General features: G+C 44.6%; 1 protein-coding gene across 2 annotated transcripts in view; it reads left to right on the top strand.

The window, feature by feature from the left end:
• PI4KA (phosphatidylinositol 4-kinase alpha) overlaps positions 1-26702 on the top strand; it is a 255731-nt gene that overhangs the window by 36080 nt on the left and 192949 nt on the right. For both annotated transcript variants that reach the window (XM_073629090.1, XM_073629095.1), the window contains exons 4-7: positions 6812-6900; positions 19825-19897; positions 20879-21138; positions 24419-24485. In XM_073629090.1, the coding sequence (XP_073485191.1) occupies positions 6812-6900; positions 19825-19897; positions 20879-21138; positions 24419-24485 (489 nt within the window). The remainder of the gene's footprint in view (positions 1-6811; positions 6901-19824; positions 19898-20878; positions 21139-24418; positions 24486-26702) is intronic.

Below are 26702 nucleotides of genomic sequence, written 5' to 3'. Positions count from 1 at the left end.
TTTTTTTCCCACAAATAGAGCTTTCTTTTGGTGGTATTTGATCACCTCTGGGTTTTTCATTTTCTGTTAAACAAATCAAAAAAGACCACATTTTTTTTCTTAAAATACAAAACCGTTTTATATTTTGTTAATACATTTTGCAAACAGATAATTTTTCTCCTTCATTGATGTACGCTGATGAGGCTACACTGATGGGCACCAATAGGCTGCATTGATGGGCACCAATAGGCTGCTTTGATGGGCACTGATAAGGCGACACTGGTGGGCACTGATAAGGCGACACTGGTGGGCACTGATAAGGCGACACTGGTGGGCACTGAGAGGTGGCATTGGTGGGCACTGATAGCTGGCACTGGTGGGTGGCCGTGATGGGCACTAATCGGCACTGGTAGGTGACCCTGATTGGCACCACTGGTGGGCGTTGATAGGTGGCACTCATGGGCATTGATAGGTGACACTGATTGCTTTCACTTATGTACTGGCGGGCACTGATTGGTGGGCACTGTGAGCACTGATTGGTGGGCACTATAGGCACTGATTGGTGGCACTGGCAGGCGGTACTGGTGGGCACATATGAGGTGGCTTTGCCTCTTCCTCTTCGGGACCGATGTCCCTTCAACAGAAGCCGGTGATCAGCTTTTTTTTTTTTCCTTCTCGCGCTGTCAGCGTGAGAAGGAAAAAAAAACGATTACCGATCTTCTGTTTACATCATGCGGTCAGCTGTCATTGGCTGACAGCTGATCACGTGGTAGGGGTCGGGATCGTCCCCTTACTCCAATCTGTGATTACTCGAGTCTCATTGACTCGGGTGATCACAGTGCGCGCTGCGCGCGCCCTTCAGGGGGCGTGGCCAGCGTGCAAAAGGGAGGCCGTCTATTGACGGCCTCCTGGCAAAGCAGATCCGCGCTGTAGCCGCCATTCGGCTATAGCGCGCATATGAAGGGGTTAAATGACTCAAAGGGGTTTATTTATAAATGTATTCATCCAACATTCATACGGTTTTCAACTTTGATTCAATTGGAAAAAGATGTGAAACCTGTATGGAAGCTGGGGGGGAAAATGTAGAAACACATCTCACAGGGTTTAAGTACATTAAAGTGATATTAAAGGCAATTTTGTTATTTTAAATAACAAACATGTCATACTTACCTGCTCTATGCAGTGGTTTTGCACAGAACATCCCCAATCCTCCTCTTCTTGGGTCCCTCACCGGAGCTCCTGGCCCCTCCCCATTTCCATGTGCCCCCAGAGCAAGCAGCTTGCTATGAGGGCACCCAAGTATGCTCCGTACCGAGCCGCTGCTCTGCGTGTCCTTTCACACACAGAGCTGTGAATCGGCCCACCTCCTCTCTCTCCTCATTGGGTCACTGACCTTGATTGAAAGCAGCGGGAGAAAATGGCACCCACTCCTGTCTCAGCCAATTGAGTAGGAAGAATCCCCGAAGAGTCGAGGCCTTTGTGCCCATCGTTGGATCGTGATGGGGCTCAGGTAAGTATTGGGGCCCGGCTGGGAGAGGCTGCTGCACACAGAAGTTTTTTTTTACCTTCATGCATTCTAAACAACCTTGAGCCTATACAACCACAGTGTATCTTCTGTTGTATATTCTATAGTTTTTTTCTAAATTAAAATGTTATTATACTCTCATCAATTAGCTGTCATTAGGCATTGTGAATTTTCATATATATACTGGTTATGTGTCTTATTTTTAAAAATAAATCTTATAATTACCTTTTTAGATTATTTGTGCAGCAGTCATGTTTCCTTTCCCTGCTTGTTTCCTGCAGCAGGGAAAGATCAGGTGTAGTAGCATGGAGCAAGCTGATGATGGATGAAATCATAGGAGGAAGTTTGTACGAGCTTCTTATACCAGAACAGTGCTGATTGGCACTGTAGCAGTCACGTGACAAGTTCAAAAAAAAAGTTCTTAATGGCAAACAGAAATGCATAATACAGCTCAATAAAGGATTTGAAACAATATTAAAATGTGTTCTGATAATGACATCACCATAGAGCAGAAGAGAGGGAGGGGCTTACCATTTATCAATGTCTTTACACCCAAAAAGATTACTCATAGGGGTTCATTTACTAAAGATAAAAAGACTGTGCACTTTACTATGTGCAGTTGCTCCAGAGCTTAGTAAATGAGGTAACGCTTCACTTTTCAAAGAGTACCCAATCACGTGCAAGGAAAGTAAAAAAGAAACTGCATTTTTGCTTGCACCTGATTTGGATGATGGAAGTCAGCAGAGCTTCTGACCATTTACTAAGCTCTGGAGCAACTGCTCTTGCAATGTGCACAGTTTATTTGCCATCAGTAAATCAACCCCATAGTCCTAGGACTAGACTCAGACAAGGGAGAAAGTGAAACAGCCTGGCTGTTTACCTTAAAAAGGAACATGCACAGAACTGGTGGCAACGGTGATTGAATTGGCTCCAATGCTACAGTGGGGGCACAGACAACAATTAAGTGCAAGTGAGTGGCAGGATCAGCCAGGTTTTTGTTACTCTGTATGAAACTAATGTGATAATGATTAAAGTATAACTGAAGACAAAACTTTTTTTTTTTCGTTTTGAACAGAGCCGAGAGGGATTAGAACACTTGTCAGTTTTTATTGCTGTCATTAGGAAAATTCACTCTCTCTATTTGTCCTGTTTACCATTATCAGTGAAAGTAAAAGCAAATCCCAAATTTTGGGTTGTGCCCAGAAAAGTAATAGAGAGCAAATCTTCTAATGAGGAGACTAATTCTGGTGACCTGGGGGTCCCCAAGGAATTCCCTTAATTTGCCGGGTTTCCTCTCACTTGGTTTGGCTATGGGACAGGAAGTTACACACACAGTTACATAGTTAATAAGGTTGAATAAAGACAAGTGAAGGGAAATCTTTGCAATGGGATGCAGATGGCAAAAAAAAAAAAATGTGCCAGGGATTATTACTATGCCTTACTCTATCCAAAATGAAAAAAAAAGTTTTGCCTATAGTTCTATTTTAAGCCAATGTGTATATGCAATATTACAAGCAAACACATTTAAATATCTTTTGGGTTTAATGACACTTTAAATTGACTGTATATAGGAGAATCTGATATGAAATTCTGCAGAACTGTGTCTATCAAAAGTAGAACACTAATCTAGAGCAGGATCAGATCTACTTTTGTGCTGTGGTTTAGTGTGTCTGCACGTGCTTTAGGGGAAAATGGAACAACTCTTTGAAATTTTTAAACACATTCCATGATTTACCTCATCTCATCATAGGCATCAAAGCATGAATATGAATAACTTCTGGTTAATAATCTTGGCACGGCTAGTGCAATATGTTTTTTCACAGTAGGCTTCAATGCATATTATGAGTGTCTGTTCCAGTATTGGTAAGAACCAGGCTCAGATTTATGCTCTCGGTCTTGAAAGCAAAGACTGACTATATAGACAAATATTATATGCAATATGCAATTCACAAAACAATGTAACAAGATCATAGATTAAGGCTTCTTTCACATGGAGTGGACTCCAACTGTTTGTTTACACCCGACGACCTTTTGATCCGCTAGGTGGATGAGGAACAGATCTCTATCTGTCTGTTTTTATCAGATCAGATGTCGGCGGGTGCCAATGCTTCTCCATAGAGGGCAATAGATGGTTTGATCGGGTCCGCTTAAACAACTTACAGGTGGACCTGATTGGTCTGCCCTTATGAAAGGGGCCTAAGTAATGCTTGCCATGGAGAACAGGTACATTATATTGTCAAAAGTATTGGGATGCCTGCCATTACATGAACTTTAACCACTTAAGGACCGCCCCACGTGCATTTGCTGTGGCAGGGCGGCCCTTAAGCGCAAAATGGATCGGCTCTCGGGCACACACACTGCCAGGGCCACACTTTCGCTGTGATTGGACACAGCGGGAGCCAATCAGCGAGTCTGATGGCCGACAGCCACCTGCGATCATTGACAGGAGAGGTAGAACGGCGGACTACCCTATGTAAACAAGGCAGGCTGTCGACCTGAAGCGAGAGATCTTGTGTTCATGCTAATCAGGAATACAGATCTCTCTTCCTCCAGTCAGTCCATCCCCCACACAGTTAGATATCACTCCCTAGGAGCACACTTAACCCTTGGATTGCCCCTGATGTTAACCCCTTTCCTGCAGTCCCGATAAAAATCACTGCTATTACTAGTAAAAACAAATTAAAAAGTCCATAAACCTATCCCATATTTTGTAAATGCTATAAGGTTTCTTTTTTACCAAAAATATGTAGCAGAATAAAAATGAGCTTAAATTGATGAAGAAATTAGATTTTTAAAAAAAATTTTTTTTATTGGATATAGCAGAAAGTAAAAAATATTGTTTTTTTTTTTCAAAATTGTCAGTTTTTTTTTTTTTTTTTTTTGTGTGTATAGCGCAAAAAATACAAACTGCAGAGGTGATCAAATACCACCAAAAGAAAGCTTTATTTGTGGGGAAAAAAAGGACTTCAATATTATTTGGGCACAGCGTTGCATGTCCGCGCAATTGTCAGTTTAATCGACGCCGTGCCGTATCTAAAAAAAATGGCCTGGTCAGGAAGGGGGTAAAACCTTTCAGAGCTGATGTGGTTAATGGCATCCCAGTCTTAGTCCGTGGGGTTAAATATTGAGTTTGCCCACCCTTTGCAGCTATAAGAGCTGCAACTCTTCTGGGAAGCCTGTCCACAAGGTTTAGGAGTGTGTCTATGGGAATGTTTGACCATTCTTCCAGAAGAGCATTTGTGAGGTCAGGCACTGATGTGAACAAGAAGACCTGGCTCGCAGTCTCCGCTCCAATTCATCCTAAAGGTGTTCTGTTGAGGTCAGGACTCTGCAGGCCAGACAATTTCCTCCACCCCAAACTCACACATCCACACAATATTGCCAAAAGTATTGGGCCACCCCTTCAAATCATTTGGTGGAGGGGGGATTATGGTGTGGGGTTGTTTTTCAGGGGTTGGACTTGGCCCCTTAGTTTTAGTGAAGGGAACTCTTAAGGCGTCAGCATACCAAGACATTTTGGACAATTTCATGCTCCCAACTTTGTGGGAACAGTTTGGGGATGGCACCTTTCTGCTCCAACATGACTGCGCACCAATGCACAAAGCAAGGTCCATAAAGACATGGATGAGCAAGTGTATATATAGCAATAAAGTGTATATATAAAGTGGATGTAGCCCATTTCATTGAGATTTTTGTTTTGCTTGCTGGATTTGGTTTTAAAACACACTGTGGATCTTCAACTGTCATGCTTGCTGGTCTTCTGGTGTTTCTCTGCATGTTTAAGGAGTAATGGTCTACCTCCAGGCAAACTTGTCATCAATTTTTTTTTATTGCTATATATTTTCCAAGATGGAAGCTTTTCTAGATTAAAGTGGTTGTAAAGTCAGAAGGTTTTTTATCTTAATGCATTCTATGCATCAAGATAAAAAAAAACACGTCTGTGTGCAGCAGCCCCCCTAATACTTACCTGAGCCCCATCTCAATCCAGCGATTTTACAGGAGAGTCTTGGCTGCCCAGGACTCTTCCTCCTGATTGGCTAAGACACCAGCGTGGCGCCATTGGCTCCCTCTCCTGTCAGTCAAAGTCTGTGAGCCAATGAGGGGGGACGGGGCCGGACCGTGGCTCTGTGTCTGAATGGACACACAGAGCGGGGGCTCGGGTCAGGTGCCCCCATAGCAAGCTGCTTGGCAGGAGGGAGGGGCAGGGAGAGCCGGCAGGGGACCCGAGAAGAGGAGGATCTTGGCTGCTCTGTGCAAAACGTGTATAAGGTGTTTGTTATTTTTAAATAAAAAAAACTAAGGGTTTAGTATCACTTTAAGCTTAGGCTAGATTCACACTTGTGTGAGTGGTTGCGGGTGCAGGACAGTATGTGAATTGCACCTGTTCCTGCAACCAACCATAGCCAAAACACACTGCTCCATTGCAGACGTACAGGACTGCCATTCATTCTTAATAGGGCCCCCCCCAAGCATCTAAAAACGCAGTGCGTTTTCAGTTGGGGGAAATAGCATGGTGCAAAAGCACCATGCATTTTCCCTCTGGCTGTGTTTTTAAAACGGGTGTAAAAACCTTTTTCCTGTATGAAATATGGGCACAGCAGCCCATTCAAATGAATGTATTATATATTTGTGACAGTCGTTAATAGTCACAGGCTGATATTGTTATTCGGTGAAGATGACCTCTATTATTGAGGTCTGCTTGAAGGGATAAACTACATAAGGGCAGTGTTATGTGAGAAACTGAATCCATGGCAAAATTACTTGCTAAATAATTGATTATAAAACAAGGAAGGGTTACTCAGTAGTATGACAAATATTATTACACAGCCCTGCAGCTTGGTATGAAAGCTTTGGAGACTGGTGTTTTTTACATTTTGCTGTTAGTACATTGATGGAGATTTGCAAGAAGAATGAAAGTTTCTTTTTACATTGGAGTCCCTGCCATGCAGTAGTGTGTATTGGCTTCAACTGAACTTGTAAACAGTGCTTTCCTTTGTTGCTTTGTCACTCAAGAATCCAGCTAGCAAAATCAGTGTTTCACATCTATAACCTGATACTTTTATGGTCCTGCATTAACATCATATTCTACTAGAAGGTCGCTCTGCACATAAATCCTGTAATTGGCGCTCCCTGTATTAGGAGAACAGGGCTGTGTGAGGAGATTTCTACTCTGTGTAAAGAAATGTCCACAATTTTCCTATTTGAATTTTGAATAATAACAGCTTTTCTATGCGAGTCCTCTCTTGATTTAGGTTAGTTTAATGGTCCTTTATCACATATTAAGTCAGTTTTACTTTTTTATCACAGGTACACTTCCAGTTGCAGAGACCTTCAGCTTCTGTCTGGTTACATTACTTTCAGATGTAGCTCATAGAGATGTGTCATTCAGAGGACAGGTAAGATGTGCTCATAGATATGCAGGTGGCATGTTGCCTAGATTTAGTTTTCTGACAGATCTTCTTTGTAATTCTATTGCACTGGTAAGGCAAAACAACAAGCCCACATTCAACTTTGTAGCTGGTTTAAGGGGCCGTTCACACCATAGAAATGCAGTCCGGATGTGTTCCAGATGCTTTTCTGCATGCGTGTTTTTGATTTTTGGTGCAGTCCAGTGCATTTCCCCCCCACCCTCTTTTTTTTCTAAACCTTAAATAAGGACATGTATGTTCCAATGCATTTTTGGTGCTTTTACAGCGTTCCAGTACAGTCCAGTGCAGGAAAAAGGCAGCATGTTCTGCTTTCTTTTCTGGAACTGGAACGCACTGGAACTGCAAGCACTGGTGTGAACTATGCCATTGAAAACCATATAACCTACTTTCAATGCGTTTTTGATGCAGAAGAAAAACGTACTGGACTGCCTGTGGTGTGAACTGGCCCTTAATGTGAAGTAAATCATTCCAAAAAATTCTTAAAGGGTTTGTTAAGCCAATAGGTTAAAATTACATAATCCTCTCTATGTATTATTATAATGTGCTCTGTGTCTATGTCTTAGTATAATAATGCTGCGATATACCTGTTTCAGAGCTCTGATCGGCTCTGATCGGCAGTCACGTGATCCGCCGTCTAGCTCCTCTCTCGGTCTGACCCCTGCAGTTGGGGCCAAGGATCCCCCGCTGACGTCAGCCAGGAGGGGAGAAGGAGAGAGGCAGCCCCGCCCGCTGCAGCTGTCGTGCGAGAGAGGAAAGAGACGGCGGATCATGTGATTGCCGATCAGCGCTCTGAAACAGGTATATTGCAGCATTATTTTTATAAGGCATAGACACAGGGCACATTACATTAATGCATAGAGAGGATTATGTAATTTTAACCATAATTTGAGCAGCGGGAGGGGGGTGGGGAGCAGAGTGGCATGGACAAGGAGCTGACGGAGGCAGGGGGAGGAGACAGAGCAGAACTGCGGATGACAGAGGCACGTAAACTGACCACGGTGACAGGGCTCAATAGCCATTATACACAGTGTTCAGTTTAGAGGGGGGAGGGTATAGCCAGGCAGGATCAGCCAGGTATTGCAGGTGATAGAGGGGTCCAAATGACACAGCACAAACACTGTGCTGTATAACATGCTTTAAGGGAACAGGATTTATTTTTTATTTTTTTGGGTTAACAAACACTTTAACTATCACAACAAAGACTGTCCTCGGTTTCCAACTCTAGCTTAAAAGCGCCTGTTTCCCCCACCGTCTTTCAGGACAGCCACTGTGAGGGAGCTTGGCTCCTCCCCTCCTTGGGAAACACTGCACCAGCCCATAAATTTCAGCTTCCCCCTGCCAGACCTCAGTAATTTGTGTTTCCTCCGGCGGGGAGACACTGCTAGGAACCTAGTCTGACAGTCAGGGAGGCTGTGGCTATTGAGTCTTTTACGGGAGGCCGGGGCACTCCCAATGACGGCGGTAGATACATACCTGACCGCAAAAGCACACAACCCCATCTTCTCCGAGTGTGGGCGGAAGATCCAGGGGCCTGTTATCACGTTCACAGGGATGTAGCAGGGAGGCAGATCCGCTCTCCCTGTACATGAATGCGGCCACAGTGGAACTCGGGCTGGTCGAGTGGCGGGTGACTTTACTTCTGGTTGGGGACAGACACTTTCCCTTTGACCTACGACGTCCGGTTCTGGGTTGCGGTGCTGATAATGGGCAGGGTGCAGGCTTGAGAGGAGTCAGAACAGTGCACAGGCAACGTAAGACTCCACAGGCAACCACCAGCGCGGCCATGTTGGAAGTGGACGCCCAGACAGCGCACAGTGATGCTAGCTCCAGTCATCCTAAGGTAAGGGTACCCTGGGGAGGGGTCCTCCTTACCTGGGATTATCCCCCCTCCACTGATGGTTCCTGGAAGTAGGAGGAGGGGCCCTCTGGGTGGTCAAAGTTGAGGGTCCTTATCTCTTAACAGGCCTGTAGCATTTCCCAGGGTTGTTACCCATGTGCTTAAGGGAGGCGGGCCTAGCGGCTTCAGTGAGGGAGCTTTCCTCCATTTTTCAGTCATTTAAATCCCTGTTTGAAGGCTTCCAAATTCCCACCGCAAGCCCTTCACCTGCACCCAAATCACAACCCCTCCACAAGCACAGCCGGCCATCCCTACCGCAGCGGAGGGAACTCCTGGGATCTCCAGGAAGGAGACTAGGGAGTAACCGGACAGTGCCACCTCAGGTTCCCAAGAGGAATTGGAGGGGGAAGACCAGGACGGGGAGGCCACGGTACAAACTCTCCCTGGCAAAGGTAGAGGACCTCTTGGGGGCTATTTATACCACGCTTGGAAATCAGAGGGACAAAAAACCCCTGACACTCCACGACCAGATGAACAGAAAAATAAGGTTTTCCCAGTCCAAGATGTCCTGGTTGAAACAATCATAAAAGAGTGACAGGATCCTGAGCGGAAACCTTTTTTCTCTAGAGCTTTGAAAAGAAGGTTCCCGTTTCCAGAAGATCCCTCGTCCCTGTGGAATTAAACCCCCAAACTGGACGCTGCCTTCTCCCAGGTCTCCAGGCACACTGATCTGGCCTTTGAAGATATGGGAGTTTTGGCAGATACTATGGACAAAAGAATGGACTCCCTCTTAAACAAAACTTGGGAATCAACCATAGGAAATTTGAAACCAGAAATGGCCGTCACGGTAGTGGAACTACCTGGAACATTGGCTTTCCCAAATTCAGGCTCATATTGAATCGGGAATCGCCAAGGAGACTAAATTTATCATCTTTTCCTACTATTCTGCGAGGTGTGGCGTATATAGTGGATGCGCCGGCAGAGTCCGTTCACATGTCCGCCAGGTCCGCAGCCCTAGCCAACTCGTACAGAAGAGCCTTGTGGCTCAAAAATTGGCAGGGCGATAGTGCCTCTAAGGTCAAGTTGTGCGGTATCCCTTTAACAGAAAATTTGCTTTTTGGACCTGGGCTGGAAATGGTGTTAGACCGCACAGCCGACAAAAACGAAATCCTTCCCTGTCAAAAGCAAACCCCCTATCCAAGCAAGGAAAGGGTTTTATCCAAGCAAGGAAAGGGTTTCTTGCACAGAAGCGCAAAGGGGCCCCTAAACCAGAGGGGGAAAAGAAAGCCTGGGGCCAAAGGGGCAAGGGCAGAGGGGGCACAATTTTTGGCCCCCCTGAACAGCCCCGAAAAAGCCAATGACACTCCAACCACGGTGGGAGGAAGACTGGGGGCCTTCCTCCCACAATGGGAGGCCATCTCCTCCAGTCAATTTATCCTGGGGATTGTAAGGAGGGGGTACCGCCTGGAATTTACAAAACCACCCCCATGAAGGTCCTGGTCACACAACTTCCCAGATGTGTGGAGAAGGCTGAGGCCCTATTGGGGGCATTAAAAGAATTGGAGGAGCAAAACGTAGTGCACAGGGTTCCAGAGGGGGAGAAAGGTGGGGGTTTCTACTCTCACGTGTTTGTAGTACAGAAACCGTCAGGGTACAAACTGGTCCTGAAACCCCTGAACCAATCTGTATCCTACAAGATGTTTCGTATGGAATCAATTTTCTTTCTCGAACATCACGGGACACAGAGCCACAGTAATTACTGATGGGTTATATAGGTATCACTGGTGATTGGACACTGGCACACCCTATCAGGAAGTTCAACCCCCTATATAATCCCTCCCCCTTGCAGGGATACCTCAGTTTTTACGCCAGTGTCTTAGGTGATGGACGTGTAAAGATGTCCTGTGCTGAGCTCCAAAGGGAATATCCTAAGATCCTATACTGGGGCAAGCCAGGCGAACCGGATCCATTCAAAGTGTCTTTTCATGGCCGAATTGAATGGTACCCGGGCCTCGTGTCCGAAGAAACTAGGTTTTACCCGTAATGCTTCTCTTTTTAGAGAGCTGGACCCCGCAGATCAGAAAATGGCTTTAAACTTCCTAATTTCTGGCGAGGTGCTTTATGGTCCCAGAACTGTTGGATCCCCCTACTGATGGGGGCCCCAGTCTCTGACCGTTTTTTCAAACGGAGCCCACCGTGAGAGGTGAAGATTGGGTCTGTGTAAACAGCACCCTGCGGCTGGATAAGGTAAGAGGAGATTCCACAGAATTTTTGAGTTCTAGTGGCTTTTCTCCTTTAAGGTAAATGCATGCTATGCCTATTGTGACCACCGGGGGCTGCCAAGAGCACAAACCTACACATGCTGACTCTGTCTCAGGTGTTGTAATCGCTGTTTATGTCCCAGCGTCTCAAGCAGGCTGCAAACAGGTAAGGTGGAAAGGGGGATTTCTCATGTTTGAATGTTCCCCCCCAGGCTAGAGAGGGGCCACAGGGGTCTAGAAAGTGGTTATACCACCCGGGCTCTGCGGCCTAATGGCCACCATCTCTCAAGATAGCCGTTCAGGCAGATCTTGTTACCAGCTTCCCTCCCCCCCCCCCCCCATCCCCAGCCTTTCTCCGGAAGCATGACAGGAGAGTCGGCAGCGCGGGAAGCGCTTGTTTTTTTCAAAACTCGAGGGGGGGGGGGCGGTAGAGGAGGGGGCGGGACGTCAGCACAGAGTGCTTAGACTCCCACTCAGGCCAGCTGCAGGCTATTAAAGGCACTCTGTACAGGTGCACTCAGCCTTCTGAGAGACACAGAGCTGACGGTCGCATGTAAGGTGGGACACAGGCATTCTCCTAGGCAGCATTTACTGAAGTAACACCAGACTGAGCATTGGATAGCAAGGCTTTTAGCCAGACTACATCGCTCAGCGGGCAGTGTTCATTTGTATACCTCACACCTTGTTGCTTTGCACTATGGGTAGAAGAGGTTCAAGCACCCCAGGAACCAGAGACACTAGGGGATCTCGTTCAGGTTCTGAGGGCCCCCTGTCGGCAGCATCCTCCCCCCCTAAAGATGGGCCAGGGACGGCTAGCCAGGGAGAGCCATCGGGGTCAGGGGCTACACCTGCTTCTGGCACTTCAGCCCCTGTATATATTACACAAGAGGTTTTTTCCTCAACCATTAATGGTCTAGAGGAAAGATTAATGGCCGTAATTACGTCTTCACTCAGTGGAAGAAAACGCACTAGGCTTTCCTCTGTTCCCCAAGACCCTCAGACAGAGGAGCTCTGGGATAAAGGAGATGAATCCCTTTCAGAGGATCGGGATGGGATGGATGATTCCTCTTCGGAGGATTCAGGTGGAGAGGGACCCTCTGCGACTTCCCAAGAGGAGAAAGTCTTAGTGCAGACCCTCACTGGATTGGTCCGCTCCACATTTAAGTTGCCCATACCTGAAACTGCTAAAGAATCCTCTTCTGCTTTGGGGTCACTGAAACCTTTCCAAGCAGCACATGCTTTTCCTGTTCATACTTTACTTGAAAAGCTTATTTATTCTGAGTGGGATCACCCAGACAAACGTTTTTTTCCGCCGAGAAAGTTTTCAACACTTTATCCGATGGAAGAAAAGTTTATTAAAATGTGGGGAATACCGGCTATTGATGCCGCCATTTCCTCCGTAAATAATAGCCTGACTTGTCCTGTAGACAATGCTCAGATGCTCAGGGATCCTGTAGATAAAAGGATGGAATCCCTATTGAAGGATGTTTTCTCCTTAGCAGGATCAGTGGCCCAACCTGCAGTAGCAGCGATTGGAGTCTGTCAATACTTAAGAGACCATGTTAAGCAGGTCATCAAAGTATTACCTGAACAGCAGGCCCAGGGGTTTGCTAACCTTCCAGCGGCCTTATGCTTTGTGGTTGACGCCATTAGAGATTCTATTGTGCAAACCTCCCGTCTTTCACTGGGGTTGGTGCATATACGTAGAATCCTATGGTTGAAAAATTGGTCAGCCGAAGCACCATGTAAGAAGCTACTGGCTGGGTTTCCATTTCGTGGTGCAAGGTTGTTTGGAGAGGACTTGGATAACTATATCAAGAGAATCTCTTGTGGGAAAAGCACTCTCTTACCTGTCAAGAAGAAGAGTAAGCGTCCCTCTTTCAAACGGACTCTTTCCCCAGCGCCGGGGGCTTCAGCCTCTAGGCAGTCTCGACGGCCGCCTCCATCGGGGTCCAGAGACAAGAGTCAACCCCAGGAACAAAAGAAGTCCTGGGGAAAGAAGCCTACTAGGCAAAACACTAAGACCTCTGCATGAGGGGGCGCCCCCGCTCACTCGAGTGGGGGGAAGACTGCGACAGTTCTCAGAGCTCTGGCAGGAGGACTTCCAGGACAGATGAGTAATCTCCACGGTAACCTTAGGGTACAAGCTGGAGTTTCAGGAATTCCCCTCTCCTCGGTTCCTCAGATCAAATGTTCCCAGAGACCCAGAGAAGAAGCAGTCGCTCCTTCTAGCGTTAGAGCGACTTTTGTCGCAGGAGGTCATTATGATAGTTCCCGCAAAGGACCAGGGATTGGGCTTCTATTCCAACCTTTTTACGGTCCAAAAGCCAAATGGGGATGTCAGGCCCATTCTGGACTTAAGGGATCTGAACCGATTCCTAAGGATTCAATCCTTCCGCATGGAATCAATTCGAACAGTAGTTCCCTCCCTGCAGGGAGGAGAATTTCTGGCATCAATAGACATCAGAGATGCATATCTGCATGTGCCCATTTTTCCTGCTCATCAGAGGTTTCTGCGCTTCGAGGTAGGAGGGCGCCATTTCCAGTTTGTGGCTCTGCCTTTCGGGATAGCCACTGCACCTCGAGTGTTCACAAAGATCTTGGCTCCTCCTCTGGCCAGATTAAGGGCTCAGGGTATAGCTGTCATAGCATACCTAGAGGACCTGCTCTTGATAGACCGGTCGGTAGCCTCTTTGAAGGGAAACTTGAGGACCTCGGTCAGGTATCTAGAACACCTGGGTTGGATCCTCAACTTAGAAAAGTCTTTCCTAAAACCAGTAAGAAGACTGGAGTATTTAGGTCTGATTATAGATACAAGCCAGGAGAAGATATTTCTACCCCAGGCAAAGATCACTGCTTTGAGAGAGCTGATTCTGACAGTAAGGACCAAGAAGGGTCCCTCAGTCCGCCTTTGTATGAGGCTACTAGGGAAGATGGTGTCTTCATTCGAAGCAGTTCCCTATGCTCAGTTTCACTCAAGAATGCTGCAACACAGTATTCTGTCGACCTGGAACAAGAAGGTTCAGGCATTAGACTTTCCGATGCACCTGTCGCATGCGGTGCGTCAGAGCCTCAATTGGTGGCTCATACCCGAAAACCTGCAGAAGGGGAAATCCTTTCTACCGGTTACCTGGACGGTGGTAACAACAGATGCCAGTCTGTCAGGTTGGGGAGCAGTTCTGGAACAGGCTGCGGTCCAAGGGGTATGGTCCAAGACAGAGAGGACCTTACCCATCAACATTCTGGAGATCCGGGCGATACATCTAGCTCTAAAAGCCTGGACTATCAGGCTACAGGGTTGTCCGGTCAGGATCCAGTCCGACAATGCCACAGCAGTGGCTTATGTCAATCATCAGGGAGGCACCCAGAGCCGAGCTGCTCAAAAAGAGGTGAACCAGATCTTAGTCTGGGCAGAGATGCATGTGCCATGCATATCGGCAGTTTTCATCCTGGGAATAGAAAATTGGCAGGCGGACTATCTAAGTCGCCAGCAGTTACTTCCAGGGGAATGGTCTCTGCATCCCGACGTCTTTTGGGCCATATGCCAAAGATGGGGGGTTCCAGATGTAGATCTCTTTGCATCCCGATTCAACAAAAAGATAGACAGATTTGTGGCAAGGACAAAAGATCCTCTTGCATGCGGGACGGATGCGTTGGTGATTCCGTGGCATCGGTTCTCATTGATTTACGCATTCCCGCCTATTCTGCTACTACCACGACTCCTTCGCAGGATCAGGCAGGAAAGGAAGTCGGTACTTCTGGTGGCCCCCGCTTGGCCCAGAAGGACTTGGTATGCAGAAATAGTAAGGATGACGGTGGGTTCCCCGTGGACCCTACCGGTACGCCCAGACCTGTTATCTCAAGGTCCAGTGTTCCATCCTGCCTTACAAACGCTAAATTTGACTGTTTGGCTATTGAGACCCACGTTCTGAAGAGTCGTGGGCTCTCAGGTCCTGTCATATCTACCTTGATTAATGCAAGGAAGCCAGCTTCCAGGATGATTTATCATAGAGTCTGGAAGGCTTATATAACCTGGTGTGAATCCAGAGGTTGGCATCCCAGGAAATATGTCATAGGTAGAATCCTTGATTTTCTACAGATGGGATTAGAGATGAAGCTGGCCTTGAGTACCATCAAGGGCCAGGTTTCTGCTTTATCAGTATTATTTCAGCGGCCACTTGCTTCGCATTCTTTGGTCCGAAACTTTATGCAGGGGGTGATGCGTCTTAATCCTCCGGTTAAAGCGCCCCTAAACCCCTGGGACTTGAATTTGGTCCTGGCTGTGTTACAGAAACAGCCTTTTGAACCAATAAGTCAGATTCCTTTGGTCTTGTTGACAAGGAAATTAATTTTTCTGGTGGCCATCTCTTCTGCTAGAAGAGTATCAGAATTAGCAGCTCTTTCCTGTAAGGAGCCTTATTTGATTATACACAAGGATAGAGTGGTACTACGCCCTCATCCTAGTTTTTTACCGAAGGTGGTTTCTGATTTTCATTTAAACCAAGACATTGTTCTACCTTCCTTTTTTCCAGATCCCTGTTCTCCGGAAGAGAGATCTCTACATTTGTTGGATGTAGTAAGAGCAGTTAAGGCCTATCTAGGGGCAACTACTCAGATCCGCAAGACGGATGTTTTGTTTGTGCTGCCAGAGGGTCCCAATAGAGGACAGGCAGCGTCAAAAGCTACCATTTCTAAATGGATTCGACAGTTGATCATTCAAGCTTACGGTTTGAAACAGAAGATTCCTCCGTTTCAGATCAGGGCACATTCCACAAGGGCTATTGGTGCTTCTTGGGCAGTGCATCACCGGGCCTCTATGGCTCAAATCTGCAAGGCCGCAACCTGGTCTTCAGTTCATACATTCACCAGATTCTATCAGGTGGATGTGAGAAGGCATGAGGATATCGCCTTTGGGCGTAGTGTGCTGCAGGCAACGGTACAGGGTCCTCAGGTCTGATTGCACCCTACTTGGTCGTGGTTCCCCCCCCCTCAGGTAGCATTGCTCTGGGACATCCCATCAGTAATTATTGTGGCTCTGTGTCCCGTGATGTTCGAGAAAGAAAATAGGATTTTTTAAAACAGCTTACCTGTAAAATCCTTTTTCTTTCGAAGGACATCACGGGACACAGAGGTCCCGCCCCTCTTCTAATACACTATATTGCTTGGCTACAAAACTGAGGTATCCCTGCAAGGGGGAGGGATTATATAGGGGGTTGAACTTCCTGATAGGGTGTGCCAGTGTCCAATCACCAGTGATACCTATATAACCCATCAGTAATTACTGTGGCTCTGTGTCCCGTGATGTCCTTCGAAAGAAAAGGATTTTACAGGTAAGCTGTTTTAAAAAATCCTATTTTTACGGTCAGAGTGTTGCTACCCCAAAATTGCTACATGGCATTAATAGATCTCAAGGATGCCTACCTCAATATCCCTATCGCAGAGGTTTTCCAGAAATCTCTCCATCTAGTGGTAAAGTAGAAGGAGAGACAATTCATCTACAGTTTCAGGCGCTTCCATTTGCCCTATTTTCATCACCCTGGCTTTTCCCAAAGTTCATGGCAGAGGCCATGGCTTTTCTGCGGCTCAAAGGGGTCGCAATAATTGCCTATGTGGACGACCTGCTTCTTTTTACAGCGTCCCCGGAACAGTTAACCAAAAACCTAGAACTGACAAAGGGGGTCTTGAGAGGTCTGGGGTGGTTGTTAAACCTCAAAGTCCAGTTTGATACCATCTCAGCAGATTACCTACCTGAGGTATCTGTTGGATTCCACTCAGCTGAGAGTTTTTTTGCCGGGAGAAAAACTAAGGAAACTAAGACAAGGCAGTAGCTTCTCTTCAGGACAACCAGCAGGTCTCTATAAAGTCGGCAATGTCGACATTGGGTCTGCTAACCTCAACCATTCCAGCGGTTCAGTGGGCAGGGCTACGTTTTCGTCCCCTTCAAACCTTTATCCTAAAAATATGGGACCACAGTAAGTAGTTGTTAGACACCCTAGTAAGTATTCCACCTCAAGTAAAAAGGTCCCTCTGGTGGTGGAGGAAAGTGGTGAACATGTCGCAAGGGCGTCTGTGGGTCATCCCGGTCTCCAGGGTGGTGACCACGGACGCAAAGGCTGGGGCATGCATCTAGGATCCCTACTGGCACAGGGCACTTGGAGAGGTGAGGAGCTCAAGAGATCGTCCAATTGGAAGGAACTGAAAGCCATCGGGTTGGCACTCAGTAACTTCAGGAAGGAACTACAAGGCCACCACATTTAAGTACGCTCAGACAACTCCTCTGTGGTCGCTTATATAAGCAAGAAAGGCGGCACAAGGAGCAGAATTCTGTTAGCCCTAGCAACAGAGGTTCTGAGCTGGGCCGAAACCAGTGCTTTGTCCCTATCGGTGGTTTATCTAAAAGGGGAAAAGAATGTAGTGGTGGACTTTCTCAGCAGAAAGCGGCTGAGAGAGGGCAATTGGGTCCTCAACCAGGAGGTCTTCAATCTCATATCCAGAAGATGGGGACTCCCGGAGGTGGATTTTTTTGCGACAAAGGACAACACAAAAAAAACCCATTTCTTCTCCTTGAACAAGTGGGAAGATGTACTCGGGGTGGATGCTTTAACTCAGAACTGGAATTTCACAAAATGCTATGCCTTCCCTCCACCGGTCTTGCTGCCGGCAGTGCTAAGAAAATTTCAAACAGAGAAAACCTCTCTAATCCTGGTGGCACCACACTGGCCCAAAAGGTCCTGGTTCTCGGTCCTAAAACAATTAACAGAAGAGCCCCCATGGTTCCTGCCAGTCCAGGAGGACTTTTTTTCCCAGGGTCCGGTCCTTTGTCCCCAGGTGCATCGATGGAACCTCGCTGCCTGGCTACTGAGGAGGGGTTGCTAAAATCCAAGGAGTTTTCAGAGAGGCTAGTGTCCACTCTGCTCAATAGAAGAAAGAAAGAGACACGCTTAATATACAGAAGGTCTGGAAACGCTTTAATGACTAGTGTACAGTGCTCAGAGGTACAAAGCCCCATAGCAGTCTTGGAATTTTTACAGTGCAGGGCGGACAAGGGGTTAGCCATGAGCACCTTAAAAAGGCAGGTATCGGCACTTTTTGGAGGAACCTCTGGCCTCCAATCCTTGGGTGGTCAGATTTTTCATAGCACTAGGGAGACAGAGACCGGTTCAGGGCCCACCCTTCCCCAAGTGCGACCTATCCTTGGTCTTACAGGCCCTAACGGAGCCTCCCTTTGAACCTTTTGAGGAATGTTCACTAAAAAGTCTTACCTTTTTAAGACAATATTTTTGGTTGCAGTGACAACTGCCAGGAGGGTCAGTGAAATTGAAGCTTTATCAGTCAGACCCCCGTTTTGTGTTGTTTTCCCGGACCGAGTTGTTTTCAAAACTGATTTGGCTTTCTTACCTAAAGTGGCTTCAAAGTTGTATAGAAGTCTGGCGATAATTTTGCCCACTTTCTGCCCTAATCCCTCAGGGGAAAGGGAATTTAAATTTCATACATTAGATGTAAAGAGGGATATCCTGCAGTATTTGGAGCTGATTGTTTTGTTTTCGGCTGCAAGAAAGTGGTACAAAGCCTCCAAATGCACTATTGCTAGGTGGCTTAAGTTAACCATTGGACAGGCCTATACATTAGCACACTCTACTAGAGCTATGACAACGTCTCAAGCATAAAGGGCTGGAGCGACGCCGGAGCAAATTTGCAAAGCAGCAATATGGTCCAGTTTTGCCACCTTTTGTAAAGCATTACAGGGTGGATCTGGTGTTGGCAAATGAGCAAGCCTTTGGGCGAAAGGTCTTGCAAGTCTTAGTCCCACCCTAAGTGGTAAGTGCTCGTCTATCCTCTCATAGTGGCTGTCCTGAAAGACGGTGGGGGAAAATTTAAAGTTGCCTTTACCGATAATGTCTTTTCCAGTAGTCTTTCAGGACAGCACGAGTTACCCACCCGAATTTATGGGGGGTCTTGAGGAAGACCTCAACACAGGCACAATAGTAATATATGGGCTGGTATGTTATAAATGTGTTTTTGTGTCTCCCCTGCTGACCGGCGATGCTCTTAGAAAAAAACTGAGGTCTGGCAGGGGGAAGCTGAAATTTATGGGCTGGCGCTGGCAGTGGGGACACTAGTTCTGGTGACCTTGGGGTCCCCAATAAATTCCCTTAATTTGCAGTGATTTCCTCTCACTTCCTCTTTGGCTTTGGGACAGGAAGTGAAGGGAAACCTCAGCAATGGGACACAGATGGTGAAATAAAATCTGACAGGGGTTATAACCCTCCCTTACCCTATCCAAAATGAAGAAAAAAAATGTTGTCTATAGTTCTACTTTAAGGCAAAAGGCAGCAGGTGCAAGTCAATGGGGTGAATGAAAGGGCAAATCTGGCCAGCGAATGTGTTTTATGCCTACTGTGAGACATCATTTGATGATGATTGGCAAGAAAATAATTTACTGACTAATGTCCCAATGCATTATTAAAGGTGTTGAAGTCCCTATGTATGAGTGTCTTGTTTTAGGAATCCTACTAGCAGCAGGAATGTAATAAGCTTATGGTACTTCTTTTGTACACAGGAAGGCTTTGATAAAATGTGTCACATTTGGCATCTGTTTGTCTACCATGTGTACAGGGGTCACGTGTCATATACTGTTTAAAAGTACACTGTTCCTTTATACAGAAAATGTCAATGCGCCGTTGACTGTAAAGGGCTCTGTGAATGCAAGCTCTAAGGAAACCTATGGCTTCATTCCTGGCATCCACATCTCTCTGGCAATAGATAACATGTTTGTATGTCATGTGTCCACAGATATTGGAGACAATCTTGGATGTGATGCAATGTCTTCTTGGAATGTGCCAGTCTGTACAGATTCAGGACAAAGGTGAACTGATTATATAAGACTTCAGATTTTGCATGTGATTCATTTTGACCCCTTTTCGGTCTGTATGTGTTTGGAATGATATGTTAGGTTTATGTTTAATGGGGCATGTCAGAGGTATTATTTTCTAGTTAAAAAAGAATTAGATCCTCTGTTGATTTATTTATTTGTATTTGATCTATATGCACACAGTTTTCCAACCTTCCCTTTTGCGTCATCATGCAGTTACATTGGACTAGTGTGCATGCTGCTCTGTTTTATTCCCGTTTTTCACTGCAGCTTTTATAATAACATCAGTTTATTATGTACTTTGTACTTGTTTTTAAGGAAATGTAATACACCCTTGCATTCTGATGATGTCATAATGGATTTTCTAAGGCCTCTATCAGACGGGGTGGAATTCATCGAAGTGGACCCGCCTGTTCAGCAGGGGATCTCTCCGCTGATCCCCGCTGAGCAGGTGGATAACAGGTCCAGACACAGCCTGCTGTTCTCTATGAGGTGGTCGGATGGAAACTGACTGCATTTCCGTCTCTATCCGATTGTCATCTGATTCGATTCGCTAGATGGATGGCAAACGTATCCCCATCCATCTGTTTTTCGCGGATCTGATGCCGGCGGGAGACAGCGGACACATGCTGACATCCACCGCTCCATAGAGAACAATGGGTGGTCCGATCGGGTCTGCCTGAAAAACGAACAGGTAGACCCGATCGATCCACTGCTGTGAAAGTGGTCTAGGTCAAAAAACTTGAGCATGTGGCATTTAATTTTCTGTAGTTTGTGCACATCCGTCCTTGTGCTTACATTCATCAGTCTATCTATTGATTGCATTTACATTGCATACAATTTACAAGCATATTAGAAAACCTAGCTGATATGTTCAGATATAAATGCTATAGAAATGTTATGTTTGTATTCTTGCCTTTATGGTGTCTGCATTTGCTGCACAATATAATAAACCTCAGTCATCATTTTCTGCAGAGTACCTGTGTAAATATGCAGTGCCCTGTTTGATTGGCATCTCTCGGGCATTTGGACGATACAGCAACTCTGAAGAATCTCTTCTGTCCAAGCTGTTTCCCAAGATCTCTCCCGAATCATTAAAGGCTCCAGAGGAGCTGGAAGGGATCCGCAGACGCTCTTTCAATGATTTCCGATCTATTCTACCAAACTCACTGTTAACAGTATGTCAGGGGGACTCGCTGAAGAGGAAGACCAGCAGCGTATCTAGTGGGTCACAGGTATAAAATTGTAATATTCACTTTCTGCTATGTTTAGAAACTTTAGATGTGTGCGAGTGCTAATATCCTTTTTATTGCATACCAGAGTGACAGACTTAATGTATTACAGTTGCCCAAGCATCATAGTCTTTTACGGTTTTACATTTATCCCTAATAATGTAAAGTACAGTTTAAAATTGTCATGCAGATGTGGTAACATAACCAATATTACTTTTTTAAAAATTTTTTTAAATAATACATTTTATTTATAGGCACCTTCCAAAACACCCAAGATCACCTTACAGGATAGAAACAAAGCAACAAAAAATAAATAAAATAAATTTACATTGCATAAACATAACAAAAACAAATCAATGAAGTCAGACAGAATATGCTAGTTTAAAGCGATTAATTTTAGGATGTTATTTGAAGATGGGTAGGAAGTAAATGTTATAGATATCAGGAGGCAGGGCGTTCCAAAGTCGAGGGTCAGAGCGGTTAAAGGCTCTCAGTCTCATAGTGGTCAGGTGGGCGGATGGAACATTGAGATGGATGGAAGAAGAAAAACCTGAGAGTGCCGGAGGGTCTATTGATATGCAGGATTTCAGATAGGTACGGAGGAGCAATGTTGTGAATGACCTTAAAGATAAGTAACCGAATCTTGACATTAATAAGATATTTGACCGGAAGCCAGTGGAGGTGCTGAAGGACAGGAGTAATGTGATTAAAGGAGGGGGTTCTGGTGATAATGCGGGCAGAAGAGTTCTGAACAAATTGTAGTTTATGGAGGGACTTGAGAGGGAGACCAAAAAGAAGGGAGCTGCAATAATGTATGCGGGAAGTGACCAGATTTTTGAACAAGAACGGCAGTGCTGTTGGGTGTGAGGAATGGACGGAGGCGATTAATCCTGAGTAGATGAAAATATGCTGACCGAGTAACATTACTGATGTGGGCTAGGAAAAATTGTATATTATCAAGGATGATACCCAGACTCTGTACCTGAGGGGAGAGAAAGGCTATGGAGTTATCAATATTAACTGAAAAACTGTTAAGCTTTGTTAGGGTGGATTGCGTACCAAGGAGGAGAACCTCGGTTTTATCACGGTTGAATTTGAGAAAGTTGTAACATACTTGATTTGATTGTAGCCGTATTAGTGCAATTGTGGCAGAGAAAATTGAGTACTGTCCGTGATACTTTTTTTATTTGCACTAACATACAATTTTTCAGGACAAGCTTTCGGGGTATGTCCCCTTCTTCAAGGTCCAAGCAGTACTGATTCACAAATTTTTAAGCAGAATGTTAAAGAAGAAAAAAAAAAAAAGAGAAAACCAAACACATACAAATCAATGGTAATAAAGATAGCAGCAGAGTTAGTGAGATAAGACAGAGGGAGAGCTAGGGGGGAATGCAGGGGGGGATGCTAGTCACAGAGCGGTCGTAAATCTTTAGCATAATGTGTAAGGAAACCAATATCTAAATTCAGGCCATTATTATTATCATTCTTAGTTCAAACGTTTTCCTTTCCTGGATAGTTCTGAAATTCCCTTTTAAGAACTAAGACATTAGTTCTATACACTATAGAAGACCTCAATGTCTTAGTTCTTAAAGGGAATTTCAGAACTATCCAGAACTATCCAGGAAAGGAAAACGTTTGAACTAAGAATGATAATTCTTTTTGACACAAAGAATAATGGCCTGAATTTAGATATTGGTTTCCTTACACATTATGCTAAAGTTTTACGACCGCTCTGGGACTAGCATCCCCCCCTGCATTCCACCCTAGCTCTCCCTCTGTCTTATCTCACTAACTCTGCTGCTATCTTTATTACCATTGATTTGTATGTGTTTGGTTTTCTCTTTTTTTTTTTTTTTCTTCTTCTTTAACATTCTGCTTAAAAATTTGTGAATCAGTACTGCTTGGACCTTGAAGAAGGGGACATACCCCGAAAGCTTGTCCTGAAAAATTGTATGTTAGTGCAAATAAAAAAAGTATCACGGACAGTACAGAAAGTTGTAAGAAAGCCAGGATTTAATTTCCGGTAAATAGTATGTAAGGGATTTGGAAGGGAGGAATGGTGGTAGTAGGTTTAGTGGAGGGGTAGAGCTGGGTGTCATCCGCATAGCAACGGTAGTGGATGTTAAATTTATGAAATATGAGACAAAGAGGAAGAAGATAGGTTATGAACAGAAGGGTCCCCAGGACAGAACTTTGTGGCACACCAGTAGAGAGTGGAGATTTGAAAGATTTGAGTTTGATGAATTGAGTACGGCCAGAAAGATAAGATTTAAACCAGTTCAGGGGTGTGTTGGTGAATCCAATGGGGGCTAATCTGTCAAGAAGGATGTTATGAGAAATGGTATCAAAGGCTGCACTCAGATCGAGGAGGATGAGATTAGTTTTGAGTCAGCTGCCATGAAGAGATCACTTGTGATTCTTACCAAGGCAGTTTCGGTGGTATGTAGAGGACGGAAACCAGACTGAAATTGATCGAATAAGTCAGAGTCCGAGAGGTAAGTATAGACCTGAGAAGCAACTGTTTTTTTCAAGGATTTTGGATAGAAAAGGAAGGTTGGAGATGGGCCTAAGCTTACTGAAGTCAATGGGGTGTGCACCAGATTTCTTAAGTATGGGAGTTATTACAGCTGTTTTAAAAGTTCTGTTTTAGTTCTTGATAATATTGTTAAAGCTCATCTCCACAGAATTATTTTCTCTTAAGCTCTCTGTGGAGAAGTTTTTGACTTTTTTTTTCTCTGTGCTACCACTGGGGAGATTTTCTTTCATGATCTTTCTCTGTGACACCCATTCAAGAAATGGGAAAAGCAGGAAGGCACAGACCGCAATAAAAAATATTGGGGTTGATTTGCTCTTGAACTATAGACAGTTCATTTTACAAAATGAATGATAGAAAATAAGGTAAACCAGTGTTTATTTGAAAATCCAATCCTGTGCTTGGGGGAAAAAAAACAAAAGTGCATAATTTGTCTGAGGTGAACACAGCTTCATTTTATTTATGATGTTTAGTGAACATTCACTTTGAACAGTCACTATCTCAGTAAATCCGCATTCACATGCAACAGTCTCTATCTCTATCCCTTTAGTAGATCCACAAAAAGGAAAACCTTTTTTTCACTCTGCTAAAACTACAGTATATTTTTGATTCTGTAACCCCATTGGAAACAGAACAGGAAGTGATGACATATGACAGAGGCTTTAACCCTGTCCAAAACAAAATAAAACATTTTGATCAGTGTTCACTTTTAATGTGTTTTGTAACTTAAGTCTCATTTTTGGTGTTTAGGTTAGCCCTGATCGCGTTGTCCCCCCTCCTGGATCTCCAGCAGGATCTTCCATCCCGTACTTTGAAGGTAACATGGCATGACTTGTGGAAAGAGGCTGGTTCCCACCCAGCAGCAGAGTGACGTTACTGTATCCGGATAAAATACATTTCTTTACAACTTTTCCGATCTGTGCATGTTTGCAGTGTTTTTTAGTAGATGCTAAAACTGCACGCAGTTCATTACTACTTGTGCATTTAGATGTGTTGACATGCATTTTGAATTGAGCTGCGCTTTTCTGCAATGTTGCACCACATTTTTAACATGGATTGTGAGCATGCCTAAAAACTTTCCTGTGGCACACATCAAATAATGCACCACTGTTCCATTAGGACACATTGAAATGCATTGTAGTGTTTTGTTTCCATGACGCTTCCATTGACTTGAATGAGAATACAGAAAAATGCAAACTGTGGATTTTTTTATGCAGTGCTGTCATTGCAATGGGCACTTACATTTACATTTGCTTTTTTTTTTTGAAATTTTGGAAAACTGAACTTATTAACACTGTTGTATTCTGTTGGAGAATTGTCTATTCCCATTAATTTTTGATTACTTGGTCCCAATATACTGCAGCCTACAGGAAAAATGGACTCTAGGCACATAAAAACTGAAGCCCCCTATCCCAACCCCCTAGAGGCTATAAACCCTCCCTCCTCACACCTTGCTACTTAGTGCTCTCACGAAAACGGATGTCTCCTTCCTCTCTCACTTGCGATTTTTCGCTTGAATTGGAAGACCCTCTATACTGTCAACAGCTACTGGTAGAGTTCTCTACTGACAATCCTGGAAGTCTCCCCAGTTAGTAAAGTTCGAAATTTTCATATGGGGTTCTCTTTGCGTTTTTTCTGCACATCACTGCACATGTATGTGTGAACAAGAAACAGAGAAAGCAATTGTTCACCTGTCTCTGAAGACTCCCTGTTGTGAGAACTGGCAGACTAATGGCTCTGCAGTGGCTGAGACTGTATATGTGATATTTTTACAGAGACAACTGTATTTAGCGGTGTCACAGGAACTTTCCTGTGTTTTTGCATAGACTTCTATACTAGTATTATACTTTACTTCACTATTTTGCATTAACATTGTACATTGCATCCCTTCTTTTATTAAGACTTGGGTGCAATTCACTACACTTAATTATAGTCTGCAAACCCGTCACTAGTAGTAATGTTCTTTGCATTATCTGGCCAATAGAGGTTGCATTGTACAGCAGTGGGTCTGTTTGTTCTCTCTGATTTTTTTCAGAGACTCTCCAGGGGATTCATGGTCAGACATGGAGTCCCTCCATTCTTTAGAAGAAGGCATTCCACTAGCTATTTTTTAGAAGGAACTTGTATCCTTTCTAATCAAGAATGCACGTTTTTCAGTTTTTCTTTTTAGTACTGGTCTGGGCTTGGTTCTCGTAGACATAACGGCTTCTCATTGAACTTTTTGAGGAGTTTTTCTTGTTGGGAAATTGTCTATACCTTCTCTAGCTTTACCACCTATGTCCCATCTTAGAGATTTTTTGACTGTCCCTACATATTACCCATATTACCAAACTGAAATTGCTGAATGTTAATACTCACAAGAATAAGTGATTAACTTGCAAAATTTGGCAAGATACAAAGTGCACAATCAATTATTCATATAGAGAGGATCCTCCCCCCAACAGTGTTCCCTAGCTTGGTATATTATACAATAAAAAAACATTCAAATAATAACACAAATAAAGTGACAAAAAGATCAATGTGAAAAAAGGTCTACAACAGTCAAATCTTCCAAATGAAAATACAGCAAAAAGTGCAAATGATTCTAAAGTTTGTGCAGCCAAACACATTGATCTTTTTGTCACTTTATTTGTATTATTATTTGAATGTTTTTTATTGTATAATATCCAAATCCAGGGAACGCGGATGGAATAGGAGTTTCATGCCTGGCTGACCCCCTGTTTTTTTTTTTTTTTTCAAATATAGGTTTTATTAAGCACCAACGAAGGGAGAGATCCCAACATAACAGACAATCTGAAAATGCAGTATATGTTACAGACACTTTGTTCAGTGTGTCAGAGTAAAGTAAACATTATACATCTGAACATTGCAATACAGAGGTGTAGTTAGTTTTTCACTTTTTCCTCAAAATGCACAGTTAATGGAAGGCAGGGAGGAAAAGAATAGTGATAGAAAGAGGTAGAAGTGGAAAAGGGAGGGGGGGGGGAGGAGAAACGGGGGGGGGGGAGGAGAAACGGGGGGGGGGGGGGGGGAG

The sequence above is a fragment of the Aquarana catesbeiana genome, linkage group LG01, assembly GCF_042186555.1.
Source record: "Aquarana catesbeiana isolate 2022-GZ linkage group LG01, ASM4218655v1, whole genome shotgun sequence".
Lineage (NCBI taxonomy): Eukaryota > Metazoa > Chordata > Amphibia > Anura > Ranidae > Aquarana > Aquarana catesbeiana.
The sequence above is the reverse complement of the archived record's forward strand: the minus strand, read 5'-3'. Positions and strand labels throughout refer to the sequence as shown.